Raw genomic sequence first — 24,298 nt, 5'->3', positions numbered from 1 at the left:
TGTGGTCGTTGACTCAGTTAAGCATGAACACACATGCTCACGGGCAGAATGAAAGTTTGCACACAAGGCACGCTCACTAGGAGTGTTTTAGGCACAGGGTAAAATATCCTATGGGGAAAGAGGCTTCCTCTTCCAGCCAGGATGGCTCTGGTACCCAGTCGGAGCTCAATCTCATAAACAAATGCCCAGATAAATTGTGCAGAACCTTTTATGTGCCTCTCTGCCTGCTTCCTCTCTCTGAGTTCATTTGCAGTCAAGATACATGGTAATTTGTAACATATATTATGCTCCAGTCATCAAGATTTGCAACCTGGAGCAGAAGACAGGAATCAATGCAACAGGAATAAAACTTAGTAGCAGCTCACTGTCAGGCCCATTCTGTGAAGGCTACGTGTGTCTGATCCTTCTGGTAGATTAAAACCTCCTTGCAGTCAGGCAGGGCAATCTTGTTCATCATCAAATTCCACTCATGCTCAAGCGGTCATTTGTTACAAGAAAACATACAAGTGGCCGGAGCACAGCATAGCAGGTAAGGCACTTGCCCTGTATGCAGCCAACACAGGTTTGATCCCCAGTATCCCATATGGTTCCTTGTGCACTGCCAGGGAAGATTCCAGAGTGCAGAGCCAGGAGTGAGCCCTGAGCATCTCCGTGTGTGCCGCCTCCAACCCCTTGCCGCCATATAATTGTGATCTGTTGCTCTTCCCTGCAGATTGCTCCTGAGAACCAGAGTGAGGAGGAACAGAGAGAACTCGAAAGGGAAACTGACCTTCAAGACCATCTTTGGGCATGGGAAATGGTGCATAAGTGTTTCAGCGCTGAAACTCCCATGAGGGGTACACTGATAAGACGTGCTGACTCCCAGACCACAGTGAAAATGCAAAACTCAAATTTGTTTTAATGATAATCCAATACTGGGTTCATTTCCATTTATATCACTGAAACCATTTAAGGTCTTCTAGTCAAGTGTGAAATTTAGCTCTTGGTGCAGAAAAAGAACTTTGAAAAACTCGGACAACGGGGGGCTAGGTAAATAATTTGTCCATAATGAAGAGTAAGGTGCCTGACCTTTAGAGGGAGTAGGAAACTAGTAGATTAAACCATACAGAGAACTGAATTTTAGAGAACTCAAGGCGTGGATCGCAGTTTCTGAAGTGATTTTTCTGGTGAAATACCAGCAAGTTCCCATGCATGAATCACATGCACTGAAAACATGACAGAACTAAGTAAGTCACTGAACACAATTCACTGTTTTATCTGTCTAAGGATTTTTTTTATGGTTTTTGGGTCACACCCAGTGATGCACAGGGGTCAGTCCTGGCTCTGCACTCAGGAATTACTCCTAGCGGTGCTCAGGGGACCACATGGAATGCTGGGATTCAAACCCGGGTCGGCCGCATACAAGGCAAACGCCCTATCCACTGTGCTATCACTCCAGCCCCTGTCTAAGGATTCTTAATGTATTTATTTATTTGAGGAGCTGGGATGTGGGTGAGTAGTAGAGCACTTATCATGCAAATATGAGGCTCTGAGTTCAATTCCAAGCATACCAGGAACAAGGCCAAAGCAATAAACTAGGAGTATTTCCCACTCTACCAAATACTACCAGTTTGGCAAAAAAAAAAAAAAAAAAAAAATCAACAAAAATTGTATTTATTTAACCACCCTGATAATAAAATTACCAACTCAGATAAGAAGTGATCTTCACCATCATGGTAAAAGAAAGAAATGGAATTCCCGGTTCAGATGAGTCGCTGAAAAAAGGGTTAGTTTGTGATGGGAAAGCTACGTTTTAAGTTCCCACGAACATAGTGATGGAACATCAGTTACCAAAGTGCTGTAGACAGACAATGCATGGGAAACTGACCTAATCTGTCCAGTCAGGCACTGAAAATGCTTAGTTTCAGAAGATCAGGGATGGGGGCTGGAGAAATAATATAGAGGGTAGGGCACTTGCCTTGCACATGGTTAACCTGGTTTATATTTCCAGGCCCCATCTGATCCACCCAGTACTGACAGGAGTGATTCCTAAGTGTAGAACCAGGAGTAAGCCTGAGTACTGCCAGGTGTGGCCCCCAAAACAGACAAAAGTACTCAACACCCCTCCAAAATAAAATAAAAGGTTAGAAATGGAGTGTCATTAGCAGGCCAAGGATGTGATGCAACATCACAAATGTAGAATTCACACTCCTGGACATTGAATGCAATAAATAAATGTAGCAAAGTTCATTTAAAGGCAGAAGCCACAATTCAGAGCTTACACATGCAATCATATTACAATTTTTCAAGTCCATGCATTAAATAATAAAGAAACCATCTCCATGAATCAGTACAGCAAATGCAAGAAAATAAAAGGCAGAACCCACAACAATAGAACATATTAGCACCTAATCAGAACAAGCAAAGCAAAGAGATAATAAGTAAAATATCATTCTTAAATAATATAGTCAATTAGACAGAACTTACAGTGTATATCAAACTTCATTCCCCAAAAGTAGACAAATATCTACTTCACCAATCCTCAAATTCAGGGAAAGATTTGTAAAGAATGATTACAAGAGAAATATCAGTACATCTCCTACAATATAAAATTTAACCAAAAAACCCTATGATCACATTGTAATAAATTTTAAAATTACTAATAATTTAAAATTCATTCACCCAAAAAAGTTTTTATTTTAATCTTACTAAATAAATCTTGTGTTTAGAGTAAATATAAGCCCATAGGAGGGGTCACCTAGATGAATGCAGTTCTAAAAAATAGTGATAATGAGAATCACCACATATGAGAACAAGGAGCAAACTCCCAAGCACCGAGAAGATTAGAAAAGTCTTTAAAATTTTAGCAATGAGCAGACGAGACCCTGAGCGACCACACATGAATAGCTCCTCCGTTCCTGAGTGACCATAATGCCAGAGGCCCACTAACTACTTTCGGCACCCAGCGGCTTCTTGCAGAAATGCCTCTTGAAACTGTGAACTATACTAGAGCCCCATGCCGAGGGGGGGGGCGGGGGCGGAGGGGGGAGGGAGTGGGGGGGTGAGGAGGGAAGGTTTTTCTCTCTAGGCCTTTCCTTCCAGCAGCTGCGTGGTGATCGCCATCTTTTAGAACCCACTAAACAGAGGTATGCAGAGCTTGCAGTGATGAAACTTCTGGCAGAAATTTCTCTGGACTTAATTACTAACTACCAGAAATACAAATCCAAATCCAAAACCTCATATGCTCTTCATTCTCAGCAACGGAAAACATATTATCAAATGATGCCTTTTCAGCAGGTCTGATTGTTGGGGGGAAATTTCAAATAATAATAGCAAGTTTTCTGTTGAAATATTGAATGTAATCAAAGTAAAGAGAGATTAAAGTGAAAATCATCAGCCACACAGGCGTGGGGTGGGGTGAGATGGGAGGTTTACTGGGGTTCTTGGTGGTGGAACATGTGCACTGGTGAAGGAATGGGTGTTCGATCATTGTATGACTGAGACTTAAACCTGAAAGCTTTGTAACTTTTCTCATGGTGATTCAATTAAAGAAAGAGAGAAAGAAAGAAAGAAAGAAAGAAAGAAAGAAAGAAAGAAAGAAAGAAAGAAAGAAAGAAAGAAAGAAAGAAAGAAAGAAAGAAAGAAAGAAAGACAACTTTCTAGAAAATATATACCAATTTACCAAAAAAAGAATAAATCCATCTGCCATTAAAAAGAAATTTAGCAATGAAAATACTTGAATTTTATTACCAGTTCAGACAACTAGTAAAACACAAAAACAAAACAAGTAGAAATGCAAGAAATGCAATAACTAATATCATATATAGCAAATAAAAATTGAGTCAACAAATCAAAACCCCTAGTTTCTAAAATGTAATTAATAGAGTAACATACCCTTTAGCTGATTTAGTCAAAAAGGAAAAAAAAGAAAAAAGCACCAAAATATTAAACATGATCTCATAGGGGAAAATAACAAATTATTTTCAATATTTTTTTCAATATTTTCAAAATTATTTTCAATATTTCAATATTATAAAAAAAATTCTATATTTTTCTTAAGGAGGGAGAAAGACTAATTTGCAAATCCCATGTGCAAATAAAATTGAAGGCCTAGAGTAAAATGGATAATTTCCTAGAGAAAAGCAATTTATCGAGGTTGACCTCATTAGAGACAGGAACTTTCACCAACTTACTTTTTTAGGAGAAAAGAGAAAACCATCAACAGACTGTGTATAAAAAAATCATCGAATTCAAATGGTTTTGCAGGTGAATTCTACCAAATTTTCCAAGATAAGAGAGTCATACTGCCCCATGAATTGTTCCAGTTTATTGAAAAGAAAACATCGTAATTCCTTTTATAAAATAGTGATATCTAAGATTCTAAGGAATAGCATGCTGGTACACAAACATAAGAGATAATATGCAAAGATTAACAGAACAGATCTAAATAAAACTTTAGTGACCACCACTCTTGCTCTCTGTAAACCATTTTCTAACTTTACTCATGCATCAGCAGCCTGATAGTGCCCCCAAATTGCTGCTGTGCCTTTAGCCAGACCCCAATAACTTAGGGCCAAGTTTACCAAGAAATTAAACGACCAAAAGTTAGGTATGTGGTAGTCACACCCACAAACCACCTCTGGCTCAGTTCATTTATTGGCCTTATTTCAGAGACCCATCAATAAATCTCGAAGAGATCAAAATCCATGGTTAATCTCGGACCTGTACATGGCTGAACAGACTGGGGTAAATTGGAGGGGAGTGGGTTAGTCTGGGGCCTGCTCAACCCGAGCCCCTGGCAGCCACTTGCTTCCACAATTCAAAATTGCCTCCATCCCCCCAGCCTGACTCCACGGTCTCAGAACAGACCTCACCAAGATATAATCTGCTGAAAATTCAGGTATGTGGGTTTTGTGACTAAAATCTCCAGGCTTTCTCGGAGTGGGGATGGGCTATCTCCCCCCATCTCCCTGTACTTCCGGAAGCCTTGGCAGTCACATTCATACTCCAAAGCAGCCACCCAATTGAAAAGCTACTCCCCAGCCTGTCCCAATAAAAATAGTGAATGATGACCTCTCAGTGTCTGTGTTGCAAGCCATAACGCCCAAAAGTAGAGAGAGAGTATGGGGATATTTTCTGCCATGGAGGCAGGGGGAGGGTAGGAAAAAAGGGGGGTATACCCTGGATATTGGCGGTGAGAAATGTGGACTGGTGGAGGGATGGGTGTTTGATCATTGTGTGATTGTGACCCAAACATGGAAGCTTGTAACTATCTCATGGTGATTCAATTACATTTAAAAAAATAATAGTGAATGCCCTAAACAAACACCATGACCTCTTAGCACCTGTATTGCAAACCAGGTGCACAAAAGGAAAAGGAGAGGAGAGCAAGCAGGAAAGTGTCTCCCAGAGACGGAGGACATTGGTGGTGGGAGATGTACACTGGTGGAGGGATGGGTGCTGGATCATTGTATGACTGAAACCCAACTATGAACAGCTTTGTAATTTCTATCTCAGAGATATTCAATTAAAAAAAATTTAAAGTAATGTGGAGTTCATGCCCAATTCAATGGCTGAATAAATAGTAGTACTCCTACATTAAAAAAAAAGAAGAAGAAGAATATACACCAGGGCTAGATCGATAGTATACCAGGTAGGACATTGCCTTGAACATAGCTGACCAGAGTTTGATCATAAGCCTCGAATATGATCCCCTAGTCCCCGCCAGGAGTGAGCCCTGAAAGCAAAGACATGAATAAGTCCTGAGCACCACTGTGTGTGCCTTGCCCTCCAAATAAATGAAAATAAATAAATGAATAAAAGAACATAAACCAGGCTAGGACAGTCTCTGTATCAAATCCCCAATGGCTGTCATTACTATGAACATCAGTCGTAACACTGCCCTGCAAAATAGCACAAACTGGGTGCTCTACACAGCAGAACTGGATTCACTCACAATGGCAGAGGTCGTAAGGCTGAAATCCTGGTGCCAGGCAGGGTCACTCTCAGAACACTCTGGGGAAGGACCTATTTTCACTTTCTTGCTTCTGAAAATTTTGATGATCCTTGGGGTATTTGGGCTTGTAGATATAACAAGCCAATAATGCCTCTACACCCCCATAGTCTCCATCTGCCTCTCCATTGATCTATTTCACCAGGCATCCCCTCTTTTTATGATGATACTTGCCCCTTGGATTTAGGGTCAACATGGATCTAGTATGACCTCATCTCAATTTCATCAGCAAAGACCTCGATTCCACATAAGGTCATCATCATCTTAGGTTCTAGATGGACTCGCACTGCAGGATAAAATGGGGTGAGTCACACTCTTCAACCCATTAGAAGAAATGTCAAATTCTTTGTTATTGCCCACAGTCCTGCACCATGTTTGTCTGTCTTCCTTAAACCATTTGTTGTATTGTTCATCAGTGACTAAATAAAGCTAAGTCCATTCCAAACTCATTTCTGCACAATGTTTGAGCTGTGAGTGCCTGCTCAGTTCCTGAATTCCACAAGTGGACTTTCTCTGAAGTGTATTATCATTTCCAGATACTCTCTGTATTAATGTCCTACACATCTACTTTAAAGCACATCATACTCTATAAACTTTGTTTTATTTTTTTCCCACTTTATTATCTATCTCCCATTATAATCTCAGGTTTCAGCATAGTACCTGCGAGCTGATCAGTGAGTATTTTCTGTGTGAATGAATGAATCACAACACATGAGTGAGTATGATACAAATCTGTCATACCTCAAAATACATGCCTTGTGGTTATCTATACAGCCCTTGGAAATGTCTGTTGAAAGCAATTAACTAATAAATCCCATCTATTCAATGCCACATTCATACTCAGACGAAAATCCTTTTCATCAGACTTGGGAAGATTAAAAGCAATGGCTCTCATTCTGCCACCAGCATTCCAAATATTTATTAAGAATTCTGTATCACTTATAACAAGGTCCAAGACTCATCAAAATTTCTAATCATCAGATTTTGCTGAAACAGTCCCACCTTCAAAGTAGGATCCCATTCACCAGGACGATGATAAACTAAGACTTATTTAACTTGTTCAAGGTCAGATCCTAAAAAGCACCACACTACTAGAAAAAAAAAATCATCATTTACAAAACCTTTGAGTGTGACAGAGTGCTGAGAATCACCACCCAGTGGCACACTCACAGCACGGGACAGCCCGCAGGCCCTTATCCGACTCCCTTGGTGCGACATGAGTCATTAAGGACATTTTCAAGGAGTGATCATTTGCGGGACATCCACTGTATTCACCCGAAGGAGTTTTGCATTTGTTTATTCACTTGGATTATTTATGGCATTCATAATGAAATGAAGCTCCGACCGCACTGTTCCCCTCCCGTTCCCCCCTGCTTACATTCGGTCGCTGCATATAACTATTTTTACGCAAACGAGGTTATGATGACATTAAACATTGTCTACTGATTTTCCAAGAACAAATATGTTCGCTCCATATGCCAGGGTCTTCTTTTTCCTGCATCCATCCTCAAAGCTCTGCTGGCTGATGAGAGTTTCTTTTAAATTAACTCAAAGGACACTCCGTCTGTAATACTGATGAGCCTGTCTCCCAGCGCCAGGCACGCAGAGCTCCCCCATTAATACCTGAATCGAGCCCATTCCGCCCATTGTGCCCTGAGCCTTCTGTGTTCCCCCAGCTCCCTCACGCCATAAATCTCACCTGGTTCCAAAGCATGGTGGCACTCCGCCACTGCCACTCGGTGTGTGTGTGTGTTTATATGTGGTAGTGGTGGGGGTGTGTGTTTACTCACAGAGCCAACGTCATGAGGTGCTGCGAGATGAAAAGGTGATCACTGAGATGCTGGCCTCTATTGATTAGATTCACAGCCCAGAGACAAATGTTTCCAGGAAAGTATTTCATGTAACTATCTACTGAATAAATCAGGGTGTAATTTGGTGGCTGTCTAGACTGGGCTTGTGCAGGCTAGCTTGGGCTTTTTTTTGCAGTGTGTGTGTGTGTGTGTGTGTGTGTGTGTGTGTGTGTGTGTGTGGGTGTGTGTGTGCACGTGCGCGCGCACGCGTGTGTGTGTGTGTGTGTGTAAGAGAGAGAGAGAGAGAGAGAGAGAGAGAGAAAGGGAAGGAGAGAAAGAAAGAGAGAGAGTAAATAGAGAAAGAATGTCTACATTTCTCTCAGAGTACACTGCTGGAATGGGAAGCTGTGGGCCAGGGTAGGAAGAACAATTCCCTAGGATAATACAGGTTCTGTAGGTTCCAGTACAGAACACCCAATAACAGTCATTATGGGAGTCTGAACATTAGTTGAGGTGAACTATTCTCCAACCGTTTCAAGTACATGTAATAGGAGCCCCAGAGCAGTAATACAATGAATAGGGCACTTGCCTTGCACACAGCGGACCTGTATTCAATCTCTGGCATCCATATAGTTCCCAGAGCACTGCCAAGAGTGATTTCCTAGCACAGATCTAGGAGTAAGTGCTGAGCACCGATGGGTGTGACCCAAAAACAAACAAACAAAATAAGTACATGTAATACTTACCTAATGCACCAAAGGGTTACAGAAACAAAACCCACCACTACTAAAAATCCCTGCCATGTTCAACTGAAGGTGCTGAATCAAAAATTCCAGCCTCCATGGGGCTGGAGCGATAGCACAGCGGGTAGGGCGTTTGCCTTGCATGTGGCTGACCCAGGTTCGAATCCCAGCATCCCATATGGTCCCCTGAGCACCGCCAGGGATAATTCCTGAGTGCAGAGCCAGGAGTAACCCCTGTGCATTGCCAGGTATGACCCAAAAAAGCAAAAAAAAAAAAAAAAAAAGAAAGAAAGAATTCCAGCCTCCATAGTTGCAATTACACTTGGGGAATGTGAAATTAGGGCTCAGGGATGCTGGAGCTTCTCAACAAGGCACATGGAAGACCCTTTTGCCCAGATAGAATACAGTTTGCAGTGGCTTCTAGTGACTGATTTTCAGTTTTCAGCAAAATACATTGAAAAGTTCAGTACATGATCTAGCATGGGGACGGGGAAATCTTTTCTGCAGCCTTCCTATAACACAATTAGACTCATTGCAGGTTTTCATTAAGGAGTAAATTCCCTTCGCTAATTCATAAACTTTGGGGCAGACAGGCCAGTGCTGCCTAGAGGAGAAGCAAACATCCTTTCTGAAAACACCCTCAGCCCCTTGGATGGCATTTGTGCTTTCGGGTGCTGTGAGTGCAAACAGTATCTCGGCTGAGCAGTGCCCACTTCTTAGCATGGGTACCGAGGAACCCAGGGAAACGGGGAGAGACTCTGAACCAGAACCCCAGCAGGCCAACTACCAACAGTTGAAACAGTTCCCGAGGCCTTCCTTGGAGCAATACTCTAAATTGTACTTTGTAACATTGGATCCAGTGGTGGGAAATTATTTTCGTATGTGTAGGGAAATAATTTCCATTGGTGGTAAAGTTAAAAAACCCATTGCTTGAGGATCTGAGCTCTGTTGACAGCACAGCAGAGGCAGGAAGCCAAGGATTCTGCCCACAGGCCTGAGGACACCCACTGGTGTCACCCATTTCCAGAGAGGGCGGCTCACCTCTCTGGGCCCCGCCTCAGCCACAGGCCGGCCATGGTAATAGCTCCTTGAGAGGGTGGTTAAATTTAAACACGATCAATAAAACATGCAGCACAGTGACAAAAACATAAAAGGCAGTCAATAAGAGGGAATAATTACAGTGGTTAGTGATTCCGAGATCCTCAACAAGTGTGTAGCGGATAGCTACCCTCTGTACCCACGTCTGCACAGGGATGGGTGTGGGGTCCCCATCTTCTCTTCGGTGCCATCCCTCGATCTGAAACCAGCCCCCTGCGCTACAGGCAGAGGGAGGAGTTTTAGAGGGAGCACCCAGGAGCCGCAGCTACCATCACTCCGGGGTCCGCAACACAGAGGACGGAGAGATGGAGCTGGGTGGGCGGACCCTCCCACTGCATCAGGACGTCACTGGCCAGGACGCACGGACTCAGCCAGAAAACCACATAGCCTGGATGATTCCCCAATTTCTGTGGCCAGCCCAGATGCCAGTGGTCAGGCCTCAAGACTGACCATGGACTTGTCCGGAGCAGGGTGCCAATGTCTTATGCCATGTGTCCACATGGGAGCATGCATGGCACGTTAGAACTCGGCAACCCGAGACAGGAGGCTTCTGAGTGGAACAGCAGCGACTGCCCGGGAAAGCTGACATCTGGATTTACAAGCAGGAGGCCAAAGGAGAAATGGAAGATAACAACCGCAGAAACGGCCCATAAATTACCTCCCATCTTGGAGGAGGAGGGAGGCATGCCCGCGTGCAGGAGCCCAGAGAAGGCTTTGAGAAGAGCCAGTGGCCTTCTGTGGTCTTGGGGGCCTCCCTCCCATTAGAAGATAATTAGACGGGCGGATAATTGATGCGCCTAGGACAGTAGGACAGACAGCAGCATTCCAGGGAAGGGGATGGAGTGGGTGTTTAGGGACATGGTGCTTCTCTGTCGTCTGGCCTATGATGCCACCAATGTCACCTCCTCCCTCGAAGACATAGGGGCCACGTAAAGACTCCAGCCAAGCGGCAGCACAGAACACACCAGAGAAGTAACACTATTAGGGCATGCAACCCCCCACCCCACCCGTGAGCCTCTGCAGGGCCCCGTGTCCTGATCAGTGCAGTCACTCCCCCTCCTGAAACCCCTGAGACCTCTGCCATCCTCCAGAGCCATGAGCAGCCTCATCGTGCAGATTCTCACAAAGGCTGGTTTTATGGGGGCTTCTCAATTGGAAGTTTGTTGGGAGGGGAGGGGAGGGGAGGGGAGGGGAGGGGAGGGGAGGGGAGGGGAGGGGAGGGGAGGGGAGAGCGAGGGGCCATGCCCAATGATACTCCATCATCTGGCCCAGCTGCTCAATTCTAGACTCCGGGAGTGCAGGGCTGGGGGAATTACCAGGTCACCTCGCCAGCGCTCAGGGGCCTCCAGGACTAAACCTGACAAGGCTCAGGAGACAGGCAGTGCCCAGGATCAAACTCAGGCCTCGCAGGTGCCCTAACCCCTGTACTAGCTCCCCGGCCCCTCACCACATTTTTCTGAACTCTACCCCTTTCCCTCCACCCCTGCTTAGTACTCGTTTTATTATGGAGAAGTAACTCCCACGCAGGGGGTTGACCTATGCTTTCAGAATTTCTTCTCTTCCCCAGCGCACACAGCAGGCACCTCACAAATGCCAGGGGGTGGAAAGATTTAGGTTCCACCAGCTGTGTCCAGTGTCGGTATCCTCAGCCCCATCCTGTTCTCACCGCACACTGCATCCCTAACACCCACCCACCCACGACTTGATCACAGTGTCTGGCAGACCCTGGGCAGATGCCGCAGCCACAGCACTGTCTTCTGGGCTCCTCCCAACCCTCCACCCTCTTCTGCATCTCAGTGGCCAGGCGACACTGCAGCTGAAAATTGGCACTCTGTTCAGCATCACCTCAAGAAACAGCCGCCGTGTCTGCCCCATCTGCACGGACCCACTGGCTTTCCAAACTGCAGCTTGTGCTACGATCTTTGTTCCCAAGGCCCCCAGAAAGCAGCCCCAAGGGTGGAGGACCCCTCCCCTGCCCCATCTCCTTAATGCCTCCGGGACTCCAAAACACCTCGCTCCCAACCTACTGCCAGCACAGTCCCTCGTAGATTGGAGCTGTCAGTCCAAAGTCATTTTTCTAATATTTTCTGAAAGCAAAAGATAAAGAAGAGGGAAAATAAAATGGGGAGACCCAAAGAACAGTGTGGAGCCTAGAGAGTATGTCCACTTATACCTGAGAAGCATAAGATGACAATATTTAACATTGTCAAATAAGAGTCATTTACAGAATTATTTTGGAAAAAGCCATTTTAAAAGAATGGGCAGGAGTTTGAAACAAAAATAACACACCTTTATTCTTTTCCAAATAAACTCCAGACAGATGCAGGAGAAACATATGAAAGACAGAGAGAAAAGCAACATGAAACAGAATAGAATATTTATAAGTATTCTGAGGGATGATATCTTTCTCAGCTTTAAAGCAGTGAAGAAATGAAAAGGGAAAGATTGACAGTTTGGGATTCATACAAATTTAAAATCTCTGTCTAGTGGGAGAAGGAGAAAAAAAATCACAAAATTAAAATAAAACAGAAAGACGCTTTGAAAGCCGTTTGTATGAAATATCACAAACAAATGGTTAATCCCACTCCTAACTAAAAAATCCATTCAGCTTTAAGTATAAAATCCATTCAGAGTTGTAAACATAAAATTCACTCATAGTTAGAAACAATTTTCTCTAGAGAGTATGTAACAATAAAATTAAGAATTAAAGAGACGTGGGGTTCTGTAAAAAGTTACTAAGAAATTCGCCAATTTAACTTGGTTAACAGTGGGGACGTTTATTTGGGGGGCCGTTCAGAGGAAGCATTAGACTTACTGGGGGACATTTTCCTCTGGACTTGAAGTAGAGGAGGAAGGACACTTATCTGGCCTTAAGCATCTGTCTCCCTGCAAATCCCCAGGGCTCGGACACTAAGGAAAGTAGTTTTCACAGGACTGGCCTCTGCCATCCCTTGATGGCGAACATTAGTTGGTGACTAACAAAGGTTAATTCTGCAACTTCTGCTCTGAGCCCCGTTTACAGTGGCATCCCCGCCTGCTGTAAATAGCCAGCATTCAGCCTCTTCAAATTCATTTCAAATTCAACTTTCAAATTCATCCTCTATATCACTTGCCAGAGAGATCTAATCTAAAAAGGCCAAATGTAATTATGTCATTCAACTGAATTCTCCAAATCTTTTTTTTTCCATATGTGTACAATCTTCCCCTGTCGGGCACTTATCTTTTCATATGAATTTACCATTATTGCTTAAATCTCTCTTATTTTATAAACGCTAAGCAGATGGAGACTCTCTCATTTCTGTAATGTCCATGTTTCTACATAAAAAGGATTGTGCTACTACTCCTTAATGTTTACATTTTAGACGTTTTTCTCTTTATTTACTGTTTCTGAAGAGGAATAGTTAACTTTCTTAAACTGCCCACACCCCCCCCCCCACACACACACACTTCTCCCCCTTCCAGATAAACCACAATCTTTTTGTGGCTAAATAAATACTCACTATTTATATTGGTGTGTCTATATTAAAATGCAGACACACAGCCAAGTCATTGAGAGCATGGAATTGCCAGTTCTTTCTTAAAGAGATTTATTTTATTCTGTAGCTAATCATTGCTTTGCTCTTTTTGCAAGCTCCCCGCCCAGTGTCTATTACCAAATCTCAAACATTCAGAGACATGGTTTAAAAAAAAAAAGGCAGAGGGGCTGGAGCAATAATAGTATAGCGAGTAGGGCATTTGCCTTGCATGCGGCCGAGCCGGATTCAATTCCCAGCATCCCATATGGTCCCCCGAGCACTGCCAGTAGTAATTCCTGAGTGCAAAGCCATGAGTCAAACAAAATTTTTTTTAAGGCAGAAAACTCTTAATGTGCAAGCACTAAGGAATCAGATAGCTCTGTGCCCCTGCCTTTTTTGGAGATAAACCTCCCAGATGCCTCCATCCCACTGCTCTGATTGTGAAAAGTGGTTTGGTACATGAGGGAATGTTACACCCTCAGAGTTCTAGGAATTGCTTTTGGTTCTCTTCTACTTAAACACCCTTCAACACTATTATTTCGTCTCTTACTTCACTCTTTTTGTCTCCTCCAATTTTTATTAAAGCACCATGAGTTACAAAGTCTTCAGAGTTGGGTTTCTGACCTACAATGTTCCATCATGGTTCCCACCAGAAATGCCAGGGTCTGTCCCTCCACCCGTGTTCCCAGGTTCCCCCTTCTAACCCCCTTCCCAGCCTCAGCTGCCCTCTTGACAGGCATCCTTTAAGCTTGGTTATTAAAATTTGGGTCTCATAATTCCGGTGTTATTGACTCTGGTTTGGATATTTATCTCTGCCATTCCTTAACACCACAAATGTATCTGAATCATATTGACCCCTGTCCCCCATTGCTTCTCTTGTATCTTTTCTTCCCTTCCCCATCACTTTCTTTCTTTTCTTCTCCTCCCTTATACTCTGGGACCACAGATGATCTAGGCAACCCCACTTTAACCCGCTGTGTTTCCTCATCCAATTACTCTAAATACCACCTCTACGTGATATCATCCTGTGTTTGTTCTCTTCTTCTGACTTCTTTCATTTAACATGAAATCTTCCCATTCTATCTACGTTGCACCAAATTGCATGATTTCATCATTCCTTACAGCTGTTCTATTTTAACTCTGCTATTTTAATGGAGCAGACCCTGAAGCAACTTTTGAAAACAAATCTGAATAAAGGAATATTGTTAAGACCCTATGCATCATTACAATGTATGCACTTTCCACTTGCTTTTGGTACAGTGTACACCCTAGGACTATGGCTGGAGCGATAGCACAGCGGATAGGGCGTTTTCTTTGCACTCGGCCAACCCGGGTTCGAATCCCAGCATCCCATATGGTTCCCTGAGCACTGCCAGGAGTAACTCCTGAGTGCAAAGCCAGGAGTAACCCCTGTGCACCGCCGGGTGTGACCCAAAAAGCTAAAACAAATAATCAAAAAATTAAGTTGAAGAGAGGCTTGCACTTTAAGGCCATGTTCTCCCTTCAACATACATCTCACTTGCTTGTCTCTATATTTCTTTGTTTATTTCCACTCTGGAGAAGCCCGTATTCTCTCTTGAACATGCACTTCCCTCTTTCTCTTCCCTCACATCTTTCTAAATAAATTTCAATAAAAATAATCTTGCTTCACGAAAGAAAGAAAAAAAGAAAAAATTCAACATATAGTTCAAACTGCTACTGAGAAATCCAATATCAACCGTATTTCATCTCCATTTCATCTCTGAAAACATTAAGGACTTTCTCTTCAAGCTGTTCTAAAACTTTACATTTACATTTCTTGATGGATTTTGACTTGTTTTCTTTTCATTCATTCTGTAGGTACTGGATGGTATCTTCTCATCTCATGCAAAAGCTCAGGGAAGTTTTCTTATATTGTTCATCTAATGATTTTCTTCTATGTTCTCTATATTACTTTTCTGAAACTACATTCTACCAATGGCTAGGTTTGAAATATGTACCAGTTAAACGTGATAGACTCACCTAGTACACTCTTCTGTATTTTCTTTCCTATTTTTATTATTTTTCTATCTCTCAGAAGATTTCCTCAAACCAAAGATTTCCTTCTACTTTTCACTGAAGTATTTATTTATATCTTCCTTCTAATTTTCAAGATTTCTTTTTATCCCCCGATTATTATTTTAACATAGCACTTTTCTCTGGAGTTGCAATTAAAGCAAAATGTCCCATGATTTCTCTGAGTCCTAACTTATAGCTTTAAGGTGAATAATCTGTTTCCTCTAGGTGTCTTTTAGATTATTGCCACTAATGTCTGTTTTGTTTGTTTATTTGGTTGGGTTTGTGGTCACACTCTGTCGTGCTCACTGATACTTACTCCTGGCTCTGTAATCAGGAGTCATTTCTGGTGGGGCTTAAGGGACCATATGTGGTGTTTGGGATGGAACCCGAGTTGGCTGCCTGCAAGGCCAGAGCCTTATCTGCTATTCAGTTTCTCCAGTCCTGTCATTAAGATCTTGCTTAATGGGGTTGTTTTGTGATCTCTAGGGATCCTGCCTCTCCTTTCTCATTTCAGAGTAAGAACAAGATAGAGTACAATGCTACTATGGAGCTTGGAATTTGAAACAGTCACACCTCATTAATAAACAGATCCCAGATATGTGGGGGGGAAAAACTCCAACCATCAAATATGTTGTCCTTTTCCAACAGATGGTGGACTGTGCCTCACAGGGGATTCTCCAGACTCTTGACTTCGGGTGTGGAAGCCGGATGGGTAATGAGGCTGGAGCAATCCAGTTCCGTGTGCACACTTACCCTCTGCCCTGAGCTGGATCTTATGAATGAAGTGCAGCCCAGAGTTTACCTCCTCCAGGGGTAAACCTCCTGCAATATTCAGCCAGGACGGGGTAGTCCCCAGTTGTGCAGAGCTGGAGAAGGACCTGGGGATCCAGCTGCCATCATTCTATTCAATTCAATCTCCTGGCCATCAGAAGTATCTGGCTGCTTCAAGCCCCAACTCTTAGGTGTGACCAGGCTGTGTTCTCCCTTTCTCATTGCCACTTCCAGCCTCACACGCTATGCTGGGTCTCAGCCTCCTCCAGTGTCTATGCAAGTTACCATTACTCACCTTCCCTCCATCCTGCACAGTTTCTGGATCTCTCTCTCTCTCTAATGTCATCACCTAAACTCTTTAGTTGTCCCTTTGAGGTTCCCATCGCCTCAAGTTCCTTAGAGTCATCTCAGTCAAGTTTCAGGAGAACCCAGATGTAAGTGGGTGGTTAAGCCCCCAGGTCAGGCTACACAGTAACTTGGAGCCCTGCTTTCCTCTCTGAGCATGCCAAGACCCTAAGCGAGCCTCTGTCTCCTCTTCCGCTCACCGACCCTGCTTGTTTCTCTGAGACTAAGGTTAGGTATCATCTGAAGAGGAAACTTTCCCAGGAACTCCCTGCCCCAACTTCCTGGACATAGACCCCATCGGCCACACAGAGATGAATGGCCCATTCCTGTGTGCCGGCTCACGGATATAAGAAGTTAGCAGTTCCATTATCTACTTTCGGCATGCATCTCCCATCCCAACTGGTTCCTCCAGCCATCATTTTCTTAGTGATCCCTTCTCTATTCCTTCTGCCTTCTCCCCTCCGCTCATGAAGCAGGCTTTCAGCTACAGGGAAATCCCCCAGGCCCTTGTATCTACGGTCCTTGGGTGTCAGCCTCATGTGATGCTACCCTACACTCCACAGATGAGTGCAGTCCCTCTATGTCTGTCCCTCTCTTTCTGACTCATTTCACTTAGCATGATAGTCTCCATGTCTAACCATTTATAAGCAAATTTCATGACTTCATCTCTCCTAACAGCTGCATAGTATTCCATTGTGTAGATGTACCAAAGTTTCTTTAACCAGTCATCTGTTTTAGGGCACTCGGGTTGTTTCCAGATTTTGGCTATTGTGAACAGTGCTGCAATGAATATATAGGTACAGATGTGTCTGTGTTGCAAGCTATAATGCCCAAAAGTAGAGAGAGAGTATGGTGAATACTGTCTGCCATAGAGGTGGGGGGAGGGTGGGAAAGGGGGTATACCCAGGATATTGGTGGTGGGGAATGTGCACTGGTGGAGGGATGGGTCTTTGATCATTGTGAGACTGTAACCCAAACATGAAAGTTTGTAACTCTCTCACGGTGATTCAATAAATTTTTTTAAAAAATTAATAAAAGAAATAATAAAAACTTAGTATGTCCAAATGGAGATGAAATGAATAAAACAATGTGATGGAAAAAAAATAAGTAAGCAGGTGAGAGCTGTGTCTCATTTCATGTCCTGTGTGACTTTGTGGAGGAAGCCCCTGTACAAAATAGGGGCACAGCTAAGCCATTTTCAGAAGCTTCCCATGTTGGAAGCATTTTCTTTTCACAGGTCTAAGAAAACAATGACTGTTTATTTGACAAGGTCCAAACAAGAAGGGTGATGAGAAGGCACCAGGACATGAAAACAGACAATGATTTGAGAGCAGACGTCCAGGGACACACAAGAGCTTTCCGCTGAGTGATGCATATTTTCCCAGTGGTTCAAAAATGAGCACATGCTCATTAGACAGAGAGAGATTTAACAGGTTCTGCTGCTAATGCTGCAATTTTAAATCCATTTAAGATAATTTTCTTTATCTTGAATCTCCTTTTCTCAGTAACCAGGATATTTAGCTGATTTATACAAAATCCATTTGAAAAAGAAATAATCTAGTCAAAGGAAGGACACACTTTAAGTGGGAAAGAGGTCACTGAAAAAATGACAGCAAATGAAGAATCTGTTGGAGAAAGGAAGGCAGAATCCTTCCAGGAAATTTGAGGTGCCCCACCTCACAATGTCTAAATTCTGTCATTAATCTCGGCCTTTGACAAAGAGGAAACAAATAATTCTTAAGTCTGGGAACACAGGACAAAGATCTCTCAGAAGCCAGTCAAGATGTCGACAAACCTCACACAAAAAATTAGAAATTTAAAGAATCATGGTATGTGCTTTCTCACCTATAAACCTGGAAAACTATTTTTTGACTGTTACTACACAGCTTTGGAAAGGTCAAGTCAAATTCCGTTAGGAGCAGATATATCACTATACTTTTTCTGGAGGGAAGCGTCACAGTATCTATAAAATGTCTCCAAAAATATTCCTACCGTGTGATCTAAGGACAATCCCTTTAGAAGTGGAAACTCCTTTAGAAGCAGGAAATAAAACAACAAACAGACACATAAAATTTTGAGTGGAAAGATATTCATCAGTCTTATTTATAATAATGAAAATTGAAAACAACCTTCAGGTCCACTAATGGAAATAATGATGCCAACTAGCAGCATCAGAAAAAATTTATGAAATACTATCAAATAAATCAGAATTAGATCTTCATCCACCACAATTTCTGTGTCACTGTATCACTGTCATCCCTTTGCTTGTTGATTTGTTCAAGCAGGCACTAGTAATGTCTCCATCGTGAGACTTGTTGTCACTGTTTTTAACATATCAGATACACCACGGGTAGCTTGTCAGGTTCTGCCATGTGGGCGGGATACTCTCCATAGCATCCCAGGTTCTCCGAGAGAGAGAGAGAGAGAGAGAGAGAGAGAGAGAGAGAGAGAGAGAGAGAGAGAGAGAGAGAGAGAGAGAGGAATCCAGCCCAGATCGGCCACATGCAAGGCAACCTCCCTATTCACTGTGCTATCACTCCAGTCCTGGAGTGATAGATAAATAACTGAGATAAATACTAGAATGTCTTTCTTTACTGGGTAGGTTTTGAATCTGAATGAATCAATCCATCAATATTTAGAGAATTTATTTCTATAAAGGAATTTATTACAGCATGTAAGGTGATTGCCTTGCATGCAGCTGACCCGGGTTTGATTCCTCCATCCCTTTCAGAGAGCCTGGCAAGCTACCCGTGGTGTATCTGATATGTCAAAAACAGTAACAAGTCTTACAATGGATACTTTACTGGTGCCCGCTCGAGCAAATCAATGAACAACAAGACGACAGTGATCAAATAAATAAACAACCTACTAGATGCTTGAAACTAGATATAAATACAAAGATCAAATGTTTAACCTCTGATTCTAGGTCATAACAGCATAATGACTTTTTGTTTTTCATTTAAAATGTGTTGTATTGAAAACCCTTCACTAGATTTTAGGATTATTCTTCTGAAAAAGCAAACTTATATCTCACTAATATTTCTTTTTTTTAAATATTGAATCACCGTGAAATATAGGTACAAGCTTTCATGGTTGAGTTTCAATCACACAATGATCAAACTCCCATCCCTCCACCAGTGCACATTCTCCACCACTGATGTCCCCAGTATCCCCCTGCCCTCTTCATACCCCTTCCCCTGCCTCCAAGGCAGAAAATTTCCCCTATACTCTCCTTATATATTTGGGAATTGTGGTTTGAAATACAGATACTGAGAGGTTATCATGTTTGGTGTTTTATCCACTTTCAGCACACATCTCCCCTCCTGAACGATTCCTCCAACCATCCTTGTCTACGTGAGCTCTAATCTCTTCTCTGTTCCAGCTGCCTTCTCCCCCAGCTCATGAGGCAGGCTATCAACTATGGAGCAATGTTCCTGGCCCTTGTGTCTACTGTCCTTGGGTGTCAGTCTCATATTATGTTATTTTATATTCCACAAATGAATGCAGTCCTTATATGTTTGTCCCTCTCTTTCTGACTCACTTCACTTAGAATGATACTCTCCATGTCCTTCCACTTATAAGCAAATTTCATGACTTCATCTCTACAAACAGCTGCATAGTATTCCATTATGTAGATGTATCAAAGTTTCTTTACCAGTCGTCTTTTCTCGGGTACTCGGGTTGTTTTCAGATTTTGGCTATTGTGAAAAGTGCTGCAATGAACGTATAAGTGCAGATGTCATTTCTACTGTGCTTTTTTGCATCCTTGGTATATATTCCCAGAAGTGGTAATTATGGGGTCATATGGAAGCTCAATTTCTAATTTTTGGAGGTATGTCCATATTGTTTTTCAAAAAGGCTGGACCAGTCAGCATTCCCACCAATAGTGAAAGAATATCCCCTTTCCTTTCCATCCACACCAGCACTGGTTGCTTTTGTCCTTTTGAATGTGTGCCAATCTCTGTGGTGTGAGATGATATCTCATTGTTGTTTTGATTTGCATCTCCCTGATGATAGCGATGTGGAGCATTTTTTTCATGTGCCTTTTGGCTATTTGTATTTCTTTTTTGAAGAAGCTTCTGTTCATTTTTCTCCCCAATTTTGATGGGGTTTTTTTTTCTCGTACAATTCTACTAGTGTCTTCTATATCCTGGATATAAATCCCTTATCAAATGGGTGTTAGGTAAATATTCTTTCCCATTCTGTGGGCTATCTTCTGTATTTTGGTCACTGTTTCTTTTGAGGTGCAGAAGCTTCTTAGTTTTATGTAGTTGCATTTGTTTATGTTTGTTTCTGCTTACTTGGTTTCCGACCTCAGCTGACCTCCACTACCCAACCACCACCATGCTCCAGGCCTGTTTCCACACGCATGGAACAAGCCTCACGCATAAGTGAATATCTTCCTGGACATCATCATAAAGGGAAATATATATGTGTGTGTGTGTGTGTGTGTGTGTGTGTACTTCTCAGAGAGCCTAGCAAGCTACTGAGAGTATCCCGCCCACACAGAAGAGCCTGGCAAGCTCCCCATGGTGTATTCAATATGCCAAATACAGTGACAATAGCAGGTCACATTCCCCTGACCCTGAAGGAGTCTCCAATCGTTGGGAAAGATGAGTAAGGAGAGGCTGCTAAAATCTCAGGGCTGGGACAAATGGAGATGTTACTGGCGTCCACTCAAGTAAATCGATGAACAACAAGATGACAGTGATACAGTGATACTTGGTCAGTGGTATTTCATCCTTAAAGATGCTTTTAGCTTCAATGTCATGGAGCATTCTGCCTACATTTTCCTCAATGGAATCATGTCTGATATTGAGGTCTTTAATCCACTATATTGAGGTCTTTAATCCACTTTGATCTGACTTTTGTGCCCAGCATTAGACAGAAGTCAGAGTTAATTTTTTTTTTGCAGATAGCTATCCAGTTTTCCCAGCACCACTTGTTGAAGAGGCTCCTTATTCCACTTCACATTTCTTGCTCCCTTGTCAAATATTAAGTGATCAGACATTTGAGAGTCTGTGACAGAATATTCAACTCTGTTCCATTGGACTGAGAGTCAGTTTCTAGCCCAATACCATGCTGTTTTAATTACTACTGCTTTGTAGTACAGTTTGAAGTTGGGGAAGGTGATTCCACCCATCTTCTTTTTCCCAAGGATTGCTCTAGCTATTCGTGGGGGTTTATTTTTCCAGATGAATTTTAGAAGTGTTTTGTCTATTTCTTTGAAAAATGTCATGGGTATCCTGATAGGGACCACATTAAATCTGTATAGTGCTTTGGGCAGTATTGCCATTTTGATAATGTTAATCCCCCCTATCCATGAGCAGGGGATGTGTCTCCATTTACTAATGTCCTCTTTTATTTCTTCAAGTAATGTTTTGTAATTTCCCTTGTGTAGGTCCTTCACCTTTTTGGTTAAGCTGATCCTGAGGTACCTGGTTTTCTGAGCTACTATTGTGAATGGGGTTGTTTTTTTTTTTAATCTCTTTCTTCTTTTTCATTATTCATATATAGGAAAGCCATGGATTTTGGGTGTTGATTTTGTAGCCTGACACTTTACTATGCTACCCTATTGTTTCTAGGAGCTTTTCTGTAAAGTCTTTAGGATTTTCTAAGTATAGTATCATACCGTCTGCAAATAGTGATAGCTTGACCTCTTCCTTTTCTATCTGTGTATCTCACTAATATTCCATAATCAATGGACATTCCCCCATTAGCTACAAACAACCTGAGGCAGTGTTCAGGTCTACACCCACCAGGGCTGGGGTAAGAGCATCTGAAGAAGTGAATCAGAACTTACTTGGTGGGCCGATAATCCGGGATGGAGCGATCCAGTGAGATTTTCTCGCTGAGGTAGGAGTTGTAGCCATACTTCTCATGGGGACCCTTGGCTTTCTCCTCTTCCTCCGGGGAAAGGGTAGCAGGAAGGCCCCCTTTGCCCCGCCCACCATAACCTTCAATGAGTCCAAGGGATTTGGACAAGCCTAGAAAGAAGGGGAGGGAGGAAGAATTATTTGAAAGCCACAATATAGGTCACTCAAACTCAGTTTCAATAAATTGCAGGGGTACTGGCTGCAAAACACAATTACAGCCACCGTGTCTCCTGGAAGCTTCCTTGGAGAGGAGGCTCAAGGCACAGTGAGTTGGATAGCAACAAGGGACCTTCCCCTCCTCTGGTAAACTGGTGTGGTCAGGGGTCCGAAAAAGGGAAAGGCTGATGGGCAGGAGAGAATGAGGACAAGGAGGGTCTGTAAAATGCGAGATCACAAAGCTGTCACCCACACATGCCCCCTCCATGGGGCAGTTACCACCTGGAGGCTGGGCCCCTGGGCGCCTGCTGCAGCCAGAATACAGACAATCACAGGAGGTGACTGCCAGGCTGCAGGTGGTTCTGCTTCAGGGAGCGACATACAGATGGAGGCTATCATGATTTTAAGTATGGAACAGCCGACACAGTTCACTAGCTGTTCCTGGCTTTTATTTAAATTTCACCTAAATGGCAAAAGCAAAGGCAGAATGTCTAAGAATAAATCACAGAAGGAAAACTACGCCAGGGGTGATCACCATGAGGAGTAAGTCCCCAGATGGTGACAGTTTTATACCTTTACGTCCCATTCTTGGAGAGCATGATGGGTTGTTTTCAAATTCTGGAGTTACAGGAAGTTCTGCTTCCTGGGGAGAAAATTTTTTGACTGGGCTGGAGTGATAGCACGTGGCTAACCTGGGTTCGATCCCTAGCACCCACTGAGCACCATCAAAAGTAATTCCTGAGTGTAGAGCCAGGAGTAAACCCTGAGTATCACTTGTGTTGCTCAAAACTGCTCTCCACAAAAAGAAAGAAAACTCTGTGATTAAATACTTCTGTTCCCTTCCACCATTTAAATGTTCAAGCTACCTAGTATGGCAGAGCCTGGCAAGCTACCCGTGGCATACTCAATATGCCAAAAACAGTAACAACGATGGTTCTCATTCCCCCGATCCTGAAAGAGCCCCCACTATGCCGTTGGGCTACACTAACACGCGACAGGGACGAATGGAGACGTTACTGGTGCCCGCTTGAGCAAATCAATAAGCAACGGGATGACAGTGATACAGTGATCTCTAGTATACACCTTGGCTTGCACATGTGTCCCCCTCCCACAAACACACACACATGTACACACACACAATGCTGTATCACAAGCATGTCTTTGCTACCCCTGCAAGGTCAATGATGCGAATGATGCCCCCAGATTTCAGCGTGCAGAGAGTCTCGAAGAACCCTGACCTTCCAGGCAAGTCAAAAAACAATGGCTCTGGCCACAGAATGGTTCTCCATCACTACACAGCTACACCCATCCTCCTTTTCCTACCTCTCAGAAGGAAGAAATCTACTTTCTGTGCTACCAAGACCAGGAAGCAAAAGCTGAGCAAACATCTCATAGCTGCTTTCAGATGAAAGATCTTTTTCCACCTGAGATACATTTCCACCGCCTTCTCTGTCCTTCAGGGACCCTGACATCTCTTCTGCCTGCCACCATCCTTAATGAAGCATGATCACTAGAGGATTAGATCACTCCAACGTTTTCTACCCACTTTCTGGCCTTTAATCTTTCGTTCTACATCAGTTGGAAACAAATATTCCGATAATATGCCCTCCACAGGGCTCAACAATCTACATGAACATGTCCCATGTTGAGTCTAAACACCTGCGCTTGGCTTTCAATGCACTTGTGATCGAAGGCACTCGTGGGATTGCCAAGAGGGCATCATTACTTTGGAAAAAGGGTTTGGCAGCTCTTCAAAATGCTAAACATAGTAACCAAATGACCCAGAAATTTCATTCCTATGTATCCAAGAAAAATGGAAAGAAATGCTCACAAAACTTCTGAACAAACTCTCCTAGGAGTATAATTCATATTAGTTAAACATCCACAACTACTGGTTGAATAAACATATTTCCCATTCATACAACAGAATGTTATTTGGCAATCATTTTTTTTAAAAAAATGAAGCTGTGATATA

The 24,298-nt window shown here is 43.0% G+C and overlaps 1 protein-coding gene across 1 annotated transcript in view; it reads right to left on the bottom strand.

Annotated features, from left to right (window-relative positions):
- GALNT17 (polypeptide N-acetylgalactosaminyltransferase 17) overlaps positions 1-24,298 on the bottom strand; it is a 447,864-nt gene that overhangs the window by 259,049 nt on the left and 164,517 nt on the right. The window contains exon 2 of the mRNA XM_004615923.2: positions 22,095-22,278. Coding sequence (XP_004615980.1) covers positions 22,095-22,278 — 184 coding nt within the window. The remainder of the gene's footprint in view (positions 1-22,094; positions 22,279-24,298) is intronic.

This window comes from Sorex araneus, chromosome 4, assembly GCF_027595985.1.
Source record: "Sorex araneus isolate mSorAra2 chromosome 4, mSorAra2.pri, whole genome shotgun sequence".
In the NCBI taxonomy this organism is placed as follows: Eukaryota; Metazoa; Chordata; class Mammalia; order Eulipotyphla; family Soricidae; genus Sorex; species Sorex araneus.
Note: the sequence above shows the minus strand (reverse complement) of the source record. Positions and strands in the feature narration are given on the sequence as shown.